Genomic DNA, 16576 nt, shown 5'->3' with positions numbered 1-16576 from the left:
CACCATCTTCGCACATCCATCATCAGACATTTCGACACCCTACCCAAAAACCTTTCGCGAATATCGCGCAATAATCGCACCGCTATTCCAAATGCTCTGTCACAAGCATCGCAAAACCGAATCGCGAGTTCCTCGCACCAGCCGCCATCAACCTGAAACATAGAAGATTAAAATCCAGAGAACCAGAAATCTACTTCAAACCAAAAGCGCGATTTGTGCCCAATGGTGAAGAGCCACCACCATTATCACCAACCTCTCGCGAGCAAAACCCAAATCGCAGAAACGCAAAGCTGAATCACGCAATCATCTTTCACCAGCACCTCTCCGCAAGCTTCTCCACAACGCCTTCTTCATTCACCTGCAGGAGAAAAACCTAGAAGCAAACCAACTATCACAAAGTTCACCATATCCGTCGTGAAGGAGAACCCTATTCTTGCGTGACGACACTAGAGCAAGCTTTTCCCCAATCTGCATATACAAATCCAAAACCCTAATTTTTAGGTGAAGAAAGGGGTTGTCACATGTCAAGCCCTCATTGGCGCGACCATCCTTAGTCAATTATGGTCATAGCCACGTTAGCCAATAACTGTCATGTAATTCACTGATTGGTGTTGTGGATATTTTGTCGTTAACGATTTAAACATTGTCAGAAAAAAGGATTAAATTGAACATAAATTAGGAAATTAAGGACTACATTGAACATTCGAAAAAAATAATCCCACATCGAACAAAGTTGACGAAAATAGGGACCAACAGTGGTATTAAGCCTTTTCTTATGCTATCATTAAATAACCACTTCAATAATGATAACATGAAATGAAATTGTTATTGGAGATATGGTTGGTTTTGAAACATGCTATTTTTTTTACAATTTAGTTCTTAAGTAACACTTAAAATGGTTGGAAGAAGAAAACATTTTCTTAACTTTCAATTTTTAAGAGATGTTGAAACATGTAACAAAATAGAAATGAAAGAACTCCATTAATTTGTTTAAGAGATGTTATCCTTAAAACAATTGTACAATTGTTATAAATAAATCACATAAGGAGGGAAAGATACAAAGGGAAGGTTGATTTAATTGTTGTTTAAAAGTTACTTAAAACAGTAAATAATACTCTTACATAGAGTTGAACCAAATTATAACTATTAGATTTAGGGGTAATAAAGTGGACATGATCTACTAATAAAAGTTGGAATAGAAATTATACTAATGCTTGAGCGAAAAAATATAGAAAAAAAATTTGCTACCTAAGCATACATTTCTAAACAATCACCTAGATTCTAGATACCACATGATAGGAGATAGCATGCCTAAGTACAAAGAAGCTAATAAAATTGACAGAAAGAAAAAAAATTTGAAAGACTAAAAATGGAAGAGAAGAGAAATATAAGACTTATGAAAATGGTGAGTTCACGCCAGTTACTGGGAGCTTCCAAGATGAGTGGGAGATCACCACTTGTTTGCACAAACAAAATAAGATAAGATCTGAAAATTTGGAACTAAGAGATAGATTAGGGATGACAATTTTATCCGTGGGCACGGGTATCCGCGGGTAAAATCCGCGGCGGGTAATAACTATCCGCGGATATTTACTATCCGCGAGTAACGGGTAGCGGGTATTTTAATACCCGCTTCTAAACGGGTCGGGTACGGGTAGTATACTATCCGCCCCGTGGGTACCCGCGACCCGCGAAAAATTTTTAAAAAAAATAATTTATATATTTTTTTAATTAAATTAATTAAAAATAAAATAAAATAATATTTTATTAGGTTAAATTTAATTAAAATTAAATTTGAATTTATATTTAATTTATATTATATATATATATATTTTTTTTGTAATTTTATTTAAATTTTATTTTAAATATGTATTAAATATTTCTTTTTTATTTTTTGCGGGTATCCACGGGTTTTAAAATACCCGTGAATATTTTTTAAACGGGTATCCGACGGGTAGCGAGTACAATTTTATCCGGTGGGTCGGGTTGCGGATAGGCACTACCCGTGCCCGACCTGATCCGTTGCCATCCCTAAGATAGATGTTATCTCAAAGAAGATTACAAATCCCTCAATTATCATTTAATAACCGACAACAAGAAGTTCTTACCAAGCAAACCACATGATATTTTGTGAAAACACTTCTTCCGTACCCCACAATAAGAAGCTCTTACCAAGCAAACCACATGGTATTTTGTGGAAACACATCTCTTTTATTAATTACAACATAATCCAAATACAATTCTTATATATACATTGCATTTTTTTTCGGATCTTACATTTATCATGCATATTAATTAATCCTAGTCGTTATAATTTCATAACCTACGAGAAACTTACATGTTCTAATCTAGCATGCATACACTATATGAATCAATAATATAAGTAGAAGATCTAGATCCAAATTCATTATTAATTTTAGAAATGTTAAGTACAAAAATAATTGATCACAATATCCCTTCCTTATAATCACATTATTTTATTCATAACAATCTTATCAAATTTAAATGACACTTTTACCCCCAACTTTTTTCAATAATGCTATAAAGATTAGATTAACGTTGATTGTTGGCACATGTAGCACATCGCTTAAGACTGAGTCTTCCCATGTGTGAGCTTTAGAAGAACTTTTTCTTTTCTTAGGAGAAGAGTTGTCTTTGAATCAACAAGATAAATGTGTTATTCTTCATCCCCTTACATTAGTGTAGGAGGTAAATGCACTTTTGTTTACATAAATTTGCCTAATACCACTAGAATTGTATCTTCTCCTTCAACTATATTTTTCTTAAAGAGAATTATCATTTCTAACTCTATGTCTGAATTTCATGATGATTTTATTTTCCACAAAAAAGTAATTTCCTTTTTTTAAGTTTGGATTAAATTCATTGGGACGAGAATTTTAAAATTTTTTTTCTTCTTGTGGACAAGTTTTTCTCATACTTTTTTTGGAATTAATTTGTCTTCTACCATATTTGACTTAGTCGAGAATGTCTTGCCCTTACAAGAACACACTCTTTCAATTGGTATCTCTGATGCTGATGATGTGTGTGATAAGGTTTGGAGTAACATTTATGTCTATGCTTCAACTTTTATTTGTGGTTAGTCCAAGATTATAAAAACTTTTCATTCAGAAATTTTGATATGAACTCATAAGGTAAGACCATAATTTTTTATTTTAATATCTTAAGCATATTGTGGTATTAATTGATCTAAATTTTGATGTCTTTTTCTTCTATTATCTTTGAGTAATAATATATATATTATTAAAAATCACCGCATTGTGTTTTATGTGCATTCTATAATTCTATAATGTATTAAAAAAATCATGTATATTTTCAAACCAAAATATTTTTTTTTAGATTGGACAATCTTAAATGAAGTTAAGAAAATTACATTTTAAAAGATATTTTTAAATTTGAAAACATATTTTGAATATACATTTAGATGCATTCAAAAATATATTTTAAAAAATATTTTCTAATTATATAATCCATAATGTATTTTAAAAAATACGTGTATATTTTGAAAAATAATTTTGGATTCATAAATATCTTCGGAAGAAATGTGCATTTGAAATTGTATTTTAAAAAATATATTTTGGAAAGATGAAGGTGAAATGCATCAACCTTTTTTCTTCCATCAAGAAATGGCTTATTGTAATGTTCAATTTGCAACATAGATACTTCAACCCGAAATGCATCAACTCCTCTTATTCCATCAAGAAATGGTTTATTGTAAATTTCTCACATCATCTCGATTTCAACTCCCATTTGCACATCCTTCAAACCATCAAAAGCTTTTGCATATGATGATTTCAGCGAGTTGAGTAGTACAAGCATCTAATCATTCAACCCTGGACGGACACTGTTGCCAGAGAGAGAAAGTCGTAGCTTGCACATAGGGAAGGGAGAATGGAGAGAGGGAGGTGGAAGGAAGAGAGAGAGAATGTTGTAAAGAAATAAAAGAAGAATTGCACAAAGGAAAAATGTAAACAAAATTTTTGAAACGTTTTTCATGTCGAAATGTTAACAAAATTTTATTCTAAAAAGAATATATATATTTTTTGAAAAGTCTATTCTTTTTATTCCAAATAACTTATTCCAAAATGTATTTTTTATGTTTAAGAAAATTTATTTTATAAGTTTTATTATGAAAGTCTTAGTCCAAAAAGTTTGAAAAATTTATTACAAAATATGTAATGAGAAGACAGTTTTACAAATAGTAAAATAGTTATTTTGAAAATTGAGAGAAGAGTGGGTGCGGGAAGAAATTGTAGGAATGCAGTAAGTAATAGCTGAAGAACTCAAGTGATCATACTGAACAAGCGTGAGGGACATGCCGAGCCTCTGCTAAAGAAAACTGCCACAACCATAACCATTTCTGCATCAATCCACTCTCACTCAGTGAGAAGATGAGGATCAAAACGCTGCGTTTCCTTTTTCTCCTCTTTCTCTTTCTCTGCTCCCACCTAACCTTCGTTCTCTCATGGAAGAAAGAGGAATTCCGAACCTGCCACCAAACCCCATTCTGCAAGCGAGCCCGATCCCGTATCCCCGGCTTCTCCTCCCTCATCGCCACCGACGTCACCATCTCCGACGGTGACCTCACCGCCAAACTCACCCCCAAATCCGAACCCCAAGCCAAACCCTTGATCCTCACTCTCTCCGTCCACCAACACGGCATCCTCCGTCTCAAGATCGATGAAGACCCCTCCCTCTCCCCTCCCAAGAAACGCTTTGAGGTCCCCGACGTCGTCGTTCCGGAATTCACCTCCTCCAAGCTCTGGCTTCCGCGCCTTTCGGAGGAAGATAACGGCCTCGCCTCCTCCGTATACCTCTCCGACGGCCACACCGCTGTCATCCGCCACGACCCCTTCGAACTCTTCGTCCGCGACGATAACTCCGGCGAACGCGTCATCTCCCTCAACTCCCACGGCCTCTTCGACTTCGAGCAGCTGAAAGAAAAATCCGAAGACGACAATTGGGAAGAAAATTTCCGCTCCCACACCGACCGTAGACCCTACGGTCCCCAATCAATCTCCTTTGATGTATCTTTCTACGGCGCCGATTTCGTATATGGTATCCCTGAACGCGCCACCACTCTCGCCCTAAGGCCCACCAGAGGCCCAAACGTCGAAGAATCGGAACCCTACCGTCTCTTCAACCTCGATGTCTTCGAGTACATCCACGATTCCCCTTTCGGCCTCTACGGTTCAATCCCCTTCATGGTTTCTCACGGCAAAACCAGGGGTAGTTCAGGGTTTTTCTGGCTCAACGCTGCGGAGATGCAAATCGACGTTCTTGCCCCTGGCTGGGAAGCTGAGTCTGCTGAGTCTCATATCGCGCTTCCTTCTCACAGAATTGACACGTTTTGGATGAGTGAAGCTGGTGTTGTGGACACCTTCTTTTTCATTGGTCCAAGCCCTAAGGATGTTTTGCAACAGTACACGGCGGTCACCGGAACTCCGGCGATGCCCCAGATGTTTTCAATTGCCTATCATCAGTGCCGGTGGAATTACCGTGATGAGGAGGATGTTGAGCAGGTGGATTCTAAGTTTGATGAGTTGGATATTCCTTATGATGTTTTGTGGCTTGATATTGAGCACACTAATGGGAAGAGGTATTTCACTTGGGATAGGACTCTTTTCCCGCACCCTGAGGAGATGCAGAAGAAGTTGGCTGATAAAGGGAGGCACATGGTTACCATTGTTGATCCTCACATTAAGCGGGACGATGATTTTTATTTGCATAAAGAGGCGTTGAAGAAGGGATATTATGTTAAGGATTCCAGTGGCAAAGATTTTGATGGTTGGTGCTGGCCGGGCTCCTCGTCGTATCCTGATACTTTGAACCCGGAAATTAGGTCCTGGTGGGCGGATAAGTTCTCATACCAGAATTATGTTGGTTCTACGCCGTCGCTCTACATATGGAACGACATGAATGAACCTTCTGTTTTCAATGGTCCAGAGGTACGCTAATTCATTCCAACATTCATTTCTCTTTTTTCACTTGTTTAGAGTTAAGATAAGGAAGTTAGAGTATGCATTTTCAATGTTTTTTGAGGTTGAATAAAAATTGTGTGCTTGAAGGTATTCCCTTTCACCATCGGTTTAGATTATAATTTTGAATGAGCAGCATTATGATCTCATGAGCTTCTAAAATGATACAAGGTTTGTAATAATTTAGCACAATATTGACTTCTAATAATCAGGCCTCACAATTTAGGATTAGTTATTATAAAATAAGTATTATCTTTAACACAAGAAAAAAACGTATATATAGTATCTTTAACACAATAAAATATTATGATCAGCCAACTTATCAGTCACGCCATCATGGTTAATGTCCATTAGTGTGTTGTGGTGCTAAATGATAGGTTGGCTGTTGTATAAAAGTTTACTTCGGGAGAAAGAGGACAAGGAGAGTATGATGAATACAAATAAAAATCCCAACTAAGATAAGATTCTATCACTTAATCTCATGATATAAGGGAGATTCCAAAATTTGCTGAGTCCGAGTGAAACCAAACAAATATTGTTAATAGTTCTGAAAAAAAATAGGGAAGAACTGTCCAAACATGTTGGAGATCCTGAGAGTGTGCTGCAATTGTATAGTAATAGTTTCTCTCGTTGCTTTTATCCTATGTCTGTACTTATGAGTAGTCGTTTCTCATGATGTCTATTTATATGCATTTAAGGTTTTTTTGACATGTGAAGTAGAGTCAGGATTTATGGGTTCCAAGTGATCAAATGTTCATTGTGCTAATAAGCCCCTTAAGGATTTTTTGTTTTTAAAAAGTTTTCTCACCTAGAGATAGTGAAACTGAAGATATGATTACACATTGTATATAGGTAACAATGCCTAGAGATGCTTTACACTTCGGAGGCGTGGAACATCGAGAGGTGCATAATGCCTATGGATATTACTTCCACATGGCAACAGCTGATGGTCTAGTGAAGCGTGGTGATGGGAACGACAGGCCATTTGTTTTATCAAGAGCATTATTTGCTGGAAGTCAAAGGTATGGAGCAGTTTGGACTGGGGATAACACTGCGGAATGGGATCACTTAAGAGTTTCTATTCCTATGATTTTGACCCTTGGTCTTACTGGGATGTCATTCTCTGGTGGGTATTGTCCTTCTCACAATGTATTTTTATTTCATTATTCTTTTCTTTGCATATTCATAGCCAGTCAATATATTTATTTGTATGAGTTAGAAAAATTTCCCCCTTTTGTTCATATATCTTATTCTTATCTCTTGTACATACACAGGTGCTGATGTTGGTGGATTTTTTGGGAATCCTGAACCTGAGTTGTTGGTTCGTTGGTATCAGCTAGGAGCTTACTATCCTTTCTTTAGGGCCCATGCCCATCATGACACAAAAAGACGAGAACCGTGGTTGTTTGGGTACGATTGATTTACTTCAAGATTTCTTTGTCCCAAATTTAAGATATTACAGGTTTTTTGGGTACTCCTTTCAGCCTAACAATTAAAAAGTAATTCTTTTACTGTTCATTTCTTTGTTTCAAGAGCTGATGCCTCTAAAAACCAGTGAAACATCCTCTCAAGAGAAGGATGTTGTTAGGAACCCAGAATTGAAAAGAGAAAGAAGAGTAATATTTTTTATTGAAAAGACTGAAAAGAACACAAAATAGGAGAGCACTCTCTCCTCCAAGGGTTTCCCCTTCACAAAGAGTTAAAGCTCAATCTACAAAATTATCATCCTCCCCTCAAGGAACTGATTGGTCTAATTATATAGACCAACTCCCAACTGACAGCACTGCCTCCACTTATTTTTCCATCCCTTCCTTTATTCAATTCTTCCTTTATTCTTATATTTTCTGATAACCTTTTCCACCACTTCCTTTTATTTTTCCTTCTACCATAAATCTTCCATATCCTATCATTACACGTGGCTGCAAAAACAACCTTGTCCTCAAGGTTGGAACAATGAATCTTGATCCCATGGTAGTGTGATATTGTCTTATCATCGGAAGGGAATCCACTGGTTACTGTCTGCAATTTTGAATTTGGAGGCTTGGGTGGTGGTCGATATGAGAGTGGTTTTTGTATACCAGAATCTGAACCCAGTAATTTGGAATCCCAAAATTCCAATGTCATTGATGTTACAATCATTATCACATCTAAGTTCAATCATAATATATTTTTACACCTTCAACTCTCTTTATTGTTACATCCCGTTCCTCCTCCATCATAATATATTTTTCTATTTTAAATCTCACTTTTGTTTTGGTTTTTTCTTCACTACAAAGGGTGTGATTTTTCATTGCTGACCTTTCTCCCACATCTAGAGCAATTTGCATATCTCTAATCAAGTCCTTTGGATCCTGTTGTGGCAATCTATTTAATGTTAGATTGCAGCCCTGCAAAGAAATATCCATGCAATTGATCTTTTGGTGTTTTATTTGCTTGTGACACCAATATCTTGAATTCTTGGATGGATTTTTCCCCACTCCCAGTCCATGTTACTGTTGCCCAACTCTCAAGTAAAACTCTCCATGCATTTCCGTCACCTGTTGGTGCCAAGAAATCAAACCCACCCTCCTCAAGAATGCCAATATCTTTATGGATATAAAGAATATCCATGTCCCATAAACCATCATGTCGCGAATTAATGCTAGGCAACACATCACTAGCATAACAAAATTCACCCCTATTGTTGTTTTTCACTTCAAATTCTTGAATGTAATCTTCCACCCCTGTTGTTTAATTGTTGCCCATTTTCCAACAAAAATACCATGCAAATCTTAGATGTAAATGAAGTGGAGCTGAACTGTATGTCTATATTGTAATATTGTAATTGCTAATTCGTATCACAGGGGCACATGATCACTGAAATCAACAAATAACTTCCATGTGTCTACATCTCTCCCCCACATGCACATGGTTAATGAGTGGCGTTAATGTTAAATTTATAAAAATTGAATTCGATGTATATGCACTATATGTATCTATTGTGTGCCTTGACTATCATATGTGGCTGGAATTGTGTAGGTATCTGTTTGTCAACATTGTAAATTGATTATCTTTATGATATTGCAGAGAACGAAATACAGAATTGATTAAAGATGCTATACATGTTCGTTATGCCCTTCTCCCATACTTCTACACATTATTCAGAGAAGCTAACACTACTGGTGTTCCTGTGGTTCGTCCACTGTGGATGGAATTCCCATCTGATGAAGCTACTTTTACCAATGATGAAGCTTTCATGGTTGGGAGTAGCCTTTTAGTGCAAGGGATCTATACTGAGGTGATTTAATCAATTTCCATACATACATACATATATATACATACATACATACATACATATATATACATACATATATACATACATGTATACAAACATATATACATATATACATATATATATATATATATATATATATATATATATGTATGTATGTATATGTATATATATTTATGTTTTTCTTTGCAAGTTATTTCCTTCTACTCTTGTGATCTTTGACTTAAGTTTGAGAATGGCTTGTTGCTGGCAGCGAGCCAAGCATGCTTCGGTCTATTTGCCTGGAAAAGAATCCTGGTATGACCTAAGAACTGGAACTGTGTATAAGGGAGGGGTGACATACAAGTTGGAGGTTACCGAGGAGAGCATTCCAGCTTTTCAAAGAGCTGGGACCATTGTTGCAAGGAAAGACCGGTTTCGGCGAAGTTCCACTCAGATGGCAAATGATCCCTACACTCTGGTATATATTCTTGTTGATGTACTGAAGTTCTTTTGTGAATATTCTTATTGCCAGAAGTATCTCATGGGACATCATTCTTGCCTTTTCTGTTATTTACTCGGTTGTGGTTTATTGTCTTTCCATTCAAAACCCTTTGCTGTCATACATATACATATATCACAATAAAGTTTATGCTAGTTAGGGTGTCAAAATGGACTAGAACTCAAGAGCCAACTTGGCTCACCACAGGCTCTAGTTTGGCTCGAGTTGGAAAAAATAGTTTTTTCTTTTTAATGTGGGCTAAATTGGATTCAACTCATTTTACTTACAGGTTAAACAAGTTTAAGTTGGGTTGGAGGTGAATTGACTTGTAACTCATCTTCAACAACCCTTTATAATTTTTTCATTAAAATTATTTATTAGTTTTGATTATGCAGGTTGACACTTTTGTTTTTTTAAAAGCTAAAACGTTCATTAGTATTTGAATTATTTGTTTGTCCAATTATATAAGTTAATACTTTGATTTTTACTTAGTATCTTTATAATATGACTTCTTAATTGTAAGTAATGTTTAGTGAAACGAGTGAATACCCCAAGTATACTACAATACATAATTAGGTCGAGTCAATTCACTTCGATTGAATTACAATAAAATATATAAAGCAATTTGGGAGAGCAAAATATACTTAAATGAGTCAACCTAATTAACCTACCAACTTATGGTGGTTGAGTCAGATTTCAAAATTTCTAGTTTACCAAAAAATGAGCCGGTTGGCTCACTTTGACATTCCATTGCCAGTCAGCCCCTCATGGTACTTGGAATCAGGCCATCTTTGAACATTGAGGCACATCTTAAGAAAATTTAATGCATTTTAATATTCATTTTTCTCACTTCTCTATGATTTGAACAAAAATGTTGAATGCGTACGTGTGCACTTGTGTTTTTGTCTAATTTATTCTATTATGAGGATGTGTATAACACCAAAAAACTGAATGACTTTATGCCTTGCAAGAGTAATTGCGTGTCTGCTTGTGTATAAATAACATCCAAGAAAAGATCTGAATCTCATTTGTCCGCTGACATGTGTGTAAAAACCATGTGGATATTTGACTATTTGAGTAACTTGATTGCTTATTTGTTTGCATTTCAACCAAAAAATGGCGTACATGAGGTTGAGACAGCAAGTCGGTAAAGCTGTGCTGTCCTGATAATTATGGACAATAATCGAAAGTAGACAACTTGTTTACTTGATAATTTTTATGAATTTTTTATGGACAGGTTATAGCTCTGAATAGTTCCCAAGAAGCTGAAGGTGAACTCTACATTGATGATGGCAGCAGCTTTAAATTTCTGCAAGGGGCCTATATCCATAGACGTTTTATTTTCTCGAATGGGAAACTCATTTCTATAGACCTGGCACCTGCTTCCGGTAGCAATAGGTATTATTCATCAGATGCTTTCATTGAGAGGATTATCCTGCTGGGACAAGCTTCTGGCTCAAAAAGTGCACTCATTGAGCCATCAAACCAAAAGATCGATATTGAACTTGGCCCCCTCTGGTTTCTAAGGCCACGCGCACCAGCTGTTGTGACTGTACGCAAACCTAATGTCCGTGTTGCAGAAGACTGGACTATAACAGTTATTTAACAATTCTGGTTGAGGGAAGCATTTAATGTTCCATGCTACGGATAGTGCAAAACAAGATTTTGTCTGTAGCTGAGTTGATATGAAGTTCAAGAGCATAGTTGTTGGGGCAAGGAGACAGAAAACCACTAGTTGACCAATGTATGTGCACCCACTCAGTTTGAGCGGCTTATTTAATGCAGGACTTGATAACTCGAAAGATTAATCTTTGGAAGTTGCCATTCCATTGTCTTCAGGAGTTATTTTGATAACGATAATTTTGTCATCTGGAATGGTCCGGTTGTTTTGGAAAAAGTTTGTGATTAATGCAATAACTTGTTAATACAGGCTGCAACATCCAAGTAACCATTTTTTAATAGTTAACCGTCTATTTTAATAAATAAAAGGAATTAATCTCGGATGCATGAGTATGTGCATAAATGGGAGACTGTGTAGGGTTTCCTGATATGTTGCATCAGAAAGTATGATCCTCCAGAAACATCATTCACTCCTTTCCTGATATGTTGTATTAGACAGGATGATCCTCCAAAAACATCACCCACTCCTGAGGACCTCACCTCATTCCTTATAACAAAAAATGCACACGTCACACTCCGCTAAGTAACTAGTATTCCATGCTCTTTCGTAAAATACGAAAGGAACACACATGAGTTGTTGGTCTTTTGTTTATAATGATATATACTTTAGTCATAATTAAACACTTTCAAGAACGGTTGAAGTTATCTATGGAAGATAGATTTAGATTTTCTCGAGTTATCATAGAGTTTTCAAAGTAGGAATAATTTTATATATTGTATTTTGAGTCAAGTAGTTAGTTTTAACATAGTTTAGTGGACAAGGGTGTGTGAGACCTCCCATGTGAGAGTGGCCATGTCTCATGCTCACATTGGAGATGTTTTTTCATAGTTAATGGTCACATCTCACTCTAGAAACAAAGATGATTCTTCATAGGTAATGACCACATGTCCTTCTCATATTGGAAAAGATTTTTGTCTTTGTTTCTAAGTTAAGTCAAGGCAGCGTTTTTATGATTTTGCTTCTATAATTTGGAGACACTTAAAGTCTATAAATAGAGGTGTCTTTCCCCATGTAAATTCAGCTTTGAATTTGAGTAATGTTACATTGTCATTTTTATGCTATCTTACTCGTCTTAGGTTACCAAAGGTTAGAGCATCACATGTGGTTTTCTTTAGCTACTTCCTCTAAAGTTGGCCTAACCTTTCTTAGAACACCATTAAACACCATCTCATCATAATCCAAGCACCAAGGTTGTAAGCCTTCTTCCCCAAAACCCACCAAATTCTGCACCATCTTTCCTTTTTCCTTATCGTCATAGTTTCTTTTCTAGTTTTGACCCAACCTAGTTAAGGAGGTTGCTATCATTTGGTAATCAAAGCTTAGTTTATTATTGTTTGTCCTTGTATTTTCCTAACCTTGTCTTGTTGTAGTTATATTGAAATTGTCAAAATCAAGTTCCCTTACACACAAACCAGTTTTGGTAATAAATATTGATGATTTTCAAAATTAAACTGCATCTAACTCAAAGGTAAAAAAAATATATGTCTATATTCAAAATTAAAGCCAATTGAGTATATTTCTTAACAAAAAAGAATCATCTCATTTGGAGTTCTGTGGAGAAAGTTATGAACAAACAGTCAACAAAGGTTAGAGTTTTAGAATGTTGTGATCAACGTTTTCTAGGTTTTGTTTTGTTAGGATACTATTTTGTGCCTTCTAAATTCTCCTAAATGTGTTGGATAACATGTTTGTATGTTCTTAGCTTTTGTTGAGTCTTCTCTTCATATGTTTGAGTTATTTTTATGTTCAAGTCATGTCTAGTCCTTTTTATGTTTCTACTTCTTAGTTTAAATTTGAAACAATATATGTTCATGTTAAAAACATCCCCATAATGTCTCTTTGAGTGTTTTTATTTTGCATATTTGAGTTCATACTTGTCATTAGTTCATTAGCAAGTTCAGAGAGTTAGGTTTTCATTATGCTTGCTTGAGTTTCATATTCCATCTTTTGATTCTAGTAGGTTTATTTCTATTTTGTGTTTCTTGTTCTATTGAGCTTTCACATCAAAATATAAACTCTGTTTTTGGTATGTAATGGTCTTTTTTTGCAATTAAAAAAAAGTAGAAAAACAAGTTCTAAAAGATTTAAAGAAAATGCTACAAAAAGGTACCAAAAGAGCCTATAAAAAGTGATGAAAATTATGTGCATTTGACCACTACCACTAGTTTGTTTGGTAATTTTTGTTAGCTACAATTTTTCTTTCTGTTTTATGCATTTTAATGCACTTTCCAGAAGCTCAAAGTATTGACCAATAATGTTAAAAGAGTGACCTTAATGCCCCTCAAAGGTTGTCAAAGACAAGAAACACCAATTTTTACTCTAGTTATTTTTGTTTTTGTGCATCTATTTTTACTCTAGTTATTTTTGCTTGTCTTTTTTGATTTTCTTAGTTTTGTCATATATAAATACCTTTCGGAAGTGTTGTTTGTTTTGAGACCTTTTCTTCCTTTTTCCTGGACTGTACTTGATTTTGGTGTTATCTTCATGGTATAGGTTATCTTTTTGTGGTGAGCCAACATCTTGAGGTAACATCCTAGGTAGTGAAGACCTAGTAGGAGTTTAAGGTCTTGGAAGGAGACAAGAAGAAAAGAGATAAAACATTTAGGAGGAAGGCCTATAAATTGTTTGTATTTTTGAGTTGTAATTGCTTTCGTTTTTCTTATGTATTCACAATCTTGTTAGGTGTATTGGGGGAGTCTTTGGTGCTCAATCCCATCTCCTAACAAGAACCTTTAAACCTTATTAAATTTCAATTTTAGTTAGTAAGTCTGGAGGATCTAAAGTTCCTTCTAACTTTACCATTAGGCCACATAATTTAGTTTAATTGCTCTCCTTAATTGTTTGTAGTTTAGTGCGTGTCTACTTGTATTTCAAGTTTGATTCCCTTTGAGAAATTTGGTATAAGAGAACTTGAGGTAAAATTTGGCTAAGAAACACTTGGTTATTAAGCAATCCATTGTGATTAATCTATCTTGGAAGTGGACTTAAGTCTCTTTTGTTCCCTTAAGTCTCTTAAGGAATTTCTTTTGAATTACTAAGTAATTGTTTGTGCATAACATCTTTTTGAAAACTTTAAGAATGTCTAAAACACCTTTTTACCAAATTGGTAGTGATTTTATTGAAAAGCCCTAACCAACTTTAAAACATTTGGTCGAAGAATTAAAATCACTAAAAATTTGACAAAACCAAGAAACTCTTTTGAAAGAAAAACAGAGAGTTGAAAGAGAACAATATCTTTCTACTTTGGAAGAAGAGCTTAGAGTTTTCAATGATAAATAAGAAAAAGTCCAAGAAGAAATGAGGAAAAGTAAGAGTAGGGGTCATATTCAAAGAGAAGTTCAAAAACTCCTATGAGAAGGATAATAGGCTTGTCAATCATTACTATGAACCTCCTCCACATAGAGTGCTAATAAATGAGCGTGAAAGAGAGAGCCAACCAAGAGAAGTTAGGGTAGACCTCCCCCACTTCCATGGGAAGAAAGATGTAGAAGCTTAGTTAGATTGAGAAATGAAAGTATACAACTTTTTAAATGCCATCAAGTAAGTGAAGAGAGAAAGGTCTCCTTAACGACCTTAAGCTTCTAAGGGAAAACCATGTATTGGTGGACTTCCCTAGGGAGAGAGAGAAGACTCTCTTATTTCCCTCAAGTCACCTATTTGAATGACTTGAGGGAAAAGGGTCATGAAAAGTAAACACATTTCCTCATACTATCATAGGGAGCTAATGGATAAACTCCAAAGGCTTTAACAAAAAGATATGAGTGTAGAGGAATATAGGCCAAAAATGGAGCTCTACATTATGAAGACGGGAATTAGAGAGGAGGAAGAGACTATCATCTCTAGGTTTCTTAGTGGTCTCAATCTTGAGATTAGAGATAGAGTGGAATTGTTGTCCCACCAAGACTTAAATGACTTGGTACAAATTTTCATAAAGGTAGAGCAATAACTCTTGAGAAAAGGTTTGAAAGTTCTCCATTCTAAATCTAGTGTTAAGAAAGACTACAAGAGAATAAGAAACAGAAGAATAAGAAGAATTAGAAGAACAAGAAGAATTAGAAGAACAAGAAGAATTAGAAGAAGAAAAAGAATCAGAACAACAAGAAGAAGACAAATAAGAAGTAGTAGAAGAAGAAAAGGAATATGAAGAACAAGAAGAAGAAGAATACGAAGATGGAATCTAGGGAAAGAAAGAAGATAAGAGAAAGAAAATGAGAGACCAAGGATGGGAACATTATCTCACAATCGCACTAGTGAAATTATGTGTTTCAAATGTCTTGGTAGAGGTCACATTTTATTACAATGCCCCAACAAAAAGACCATGATCTTAAGTAGTAATGTCAAAACGGGCCACCCGACCTAACCCACAACGGGTTGACTACTTAGTAAGTCAACCAAACCCAACTCACTTATTAGCGAGCCGAAAAAATTCAAACCCGATTTGACTCACCATGGGTTGGTGGGTTAAACAGGTTAACTCACTAGCTCACTTAATTACAATTTTTTTTAAATAAAAAAAAACTACAATTATTTTGTAATTCAAATCTAAATAAATTTCACTCTAAAATGATGTTAAACTTCAAAGACAATTCAAAATAAAAAAAAGTAACATACGACTCAAATGTAATTCAAAAAGAAGCTCTAAATGTGAATAATTAAGTTTCTAATATTTGTCGCGACCGGGATCGCGATAGGGAAGATTGGCGAGACTCTTTTAAAAAAATAATAAGAAGTTTGAAAATCAGAGTTTGGAGTCGCCACCATAGTTTATTCTGGAAAACTACGAAAAAACCATAAAATAAAACACAGTCTATGAAAATCAGAGTTTTGAGTTCGGGAGTCGGTTACATGTAGGGAAGGTATGAACACCCTACAACGTCTGCCCAAAGGCAGTACCTTTAATTAAATATGCAAAGATGATGTGGGTTTTAAAATGGTTATTTTTCCCAAAAAAAAAATACAATACAAGACAACACAAGAAACAAAATAATATTTTTTATTTTTAGGAAGTCTGACAATGATTGACCTTACTCTTACGTATTCTCATGTGAGATTGGAAAATGTATTTGAATAATTGTTTGTGAAAATATTTGGAAATTTGTTTGGGATGATTATGAATAATTTTGGATTTTTTGGAGGTGAACCTGACA

At 35.2% G+C, this 16576-nt stretch overlaps 1 protein-coding gene across 1 annotated transcript; it reads left to right on the top strand.

Moving 5' to 3' along the window:
* The first annotated feature begins 4247 nt into the window (after positions 1–4247).
* Positions 4248–11680, top strand: LOC108331655 (probable glucan 1,3-alpha-glucosidase). The gene is made up of 6 exons (XM_017566497.2): positions 4248–5966; positions 6849–7122; positions 7271–7406; positions 9063–9273; positions 9521–9727; positions 10986–11680. Exons 1-6 carry the CDS (start codon positions 4410–4412, stop codon positions 11352–11354), a joined length of 2754 nt encoding a protein of 917 aa, XP_017421986.1. The 5' UTR covers positions 4248–4409; the 3' UTR covers positions 11355–11680.
* The last annotated feature ends 4896 nt before the right edge of the window (positions 11681–16576 follow it).

Source organism: Vigna angularis, chromosome 4, assembly GCF_016808095.1.
Source record: "Vigna angularis cultivar LongXiaoDou No.4 chromosome 4, ASM1680809v1, whole genome shotgun sequence".
NCBI classification, from domain to species: Eukaryota; Viridiplantae; Streptophyta; class Magnoliopsida; order Fabales; family Fabaceae; genus Vigna; species Vigna angularis.
The sequence above is the reverse complement of the archived record's forward strand: the minus strand, read 5'-3'. Positions and strand labels throughout refer to the sequence as shown.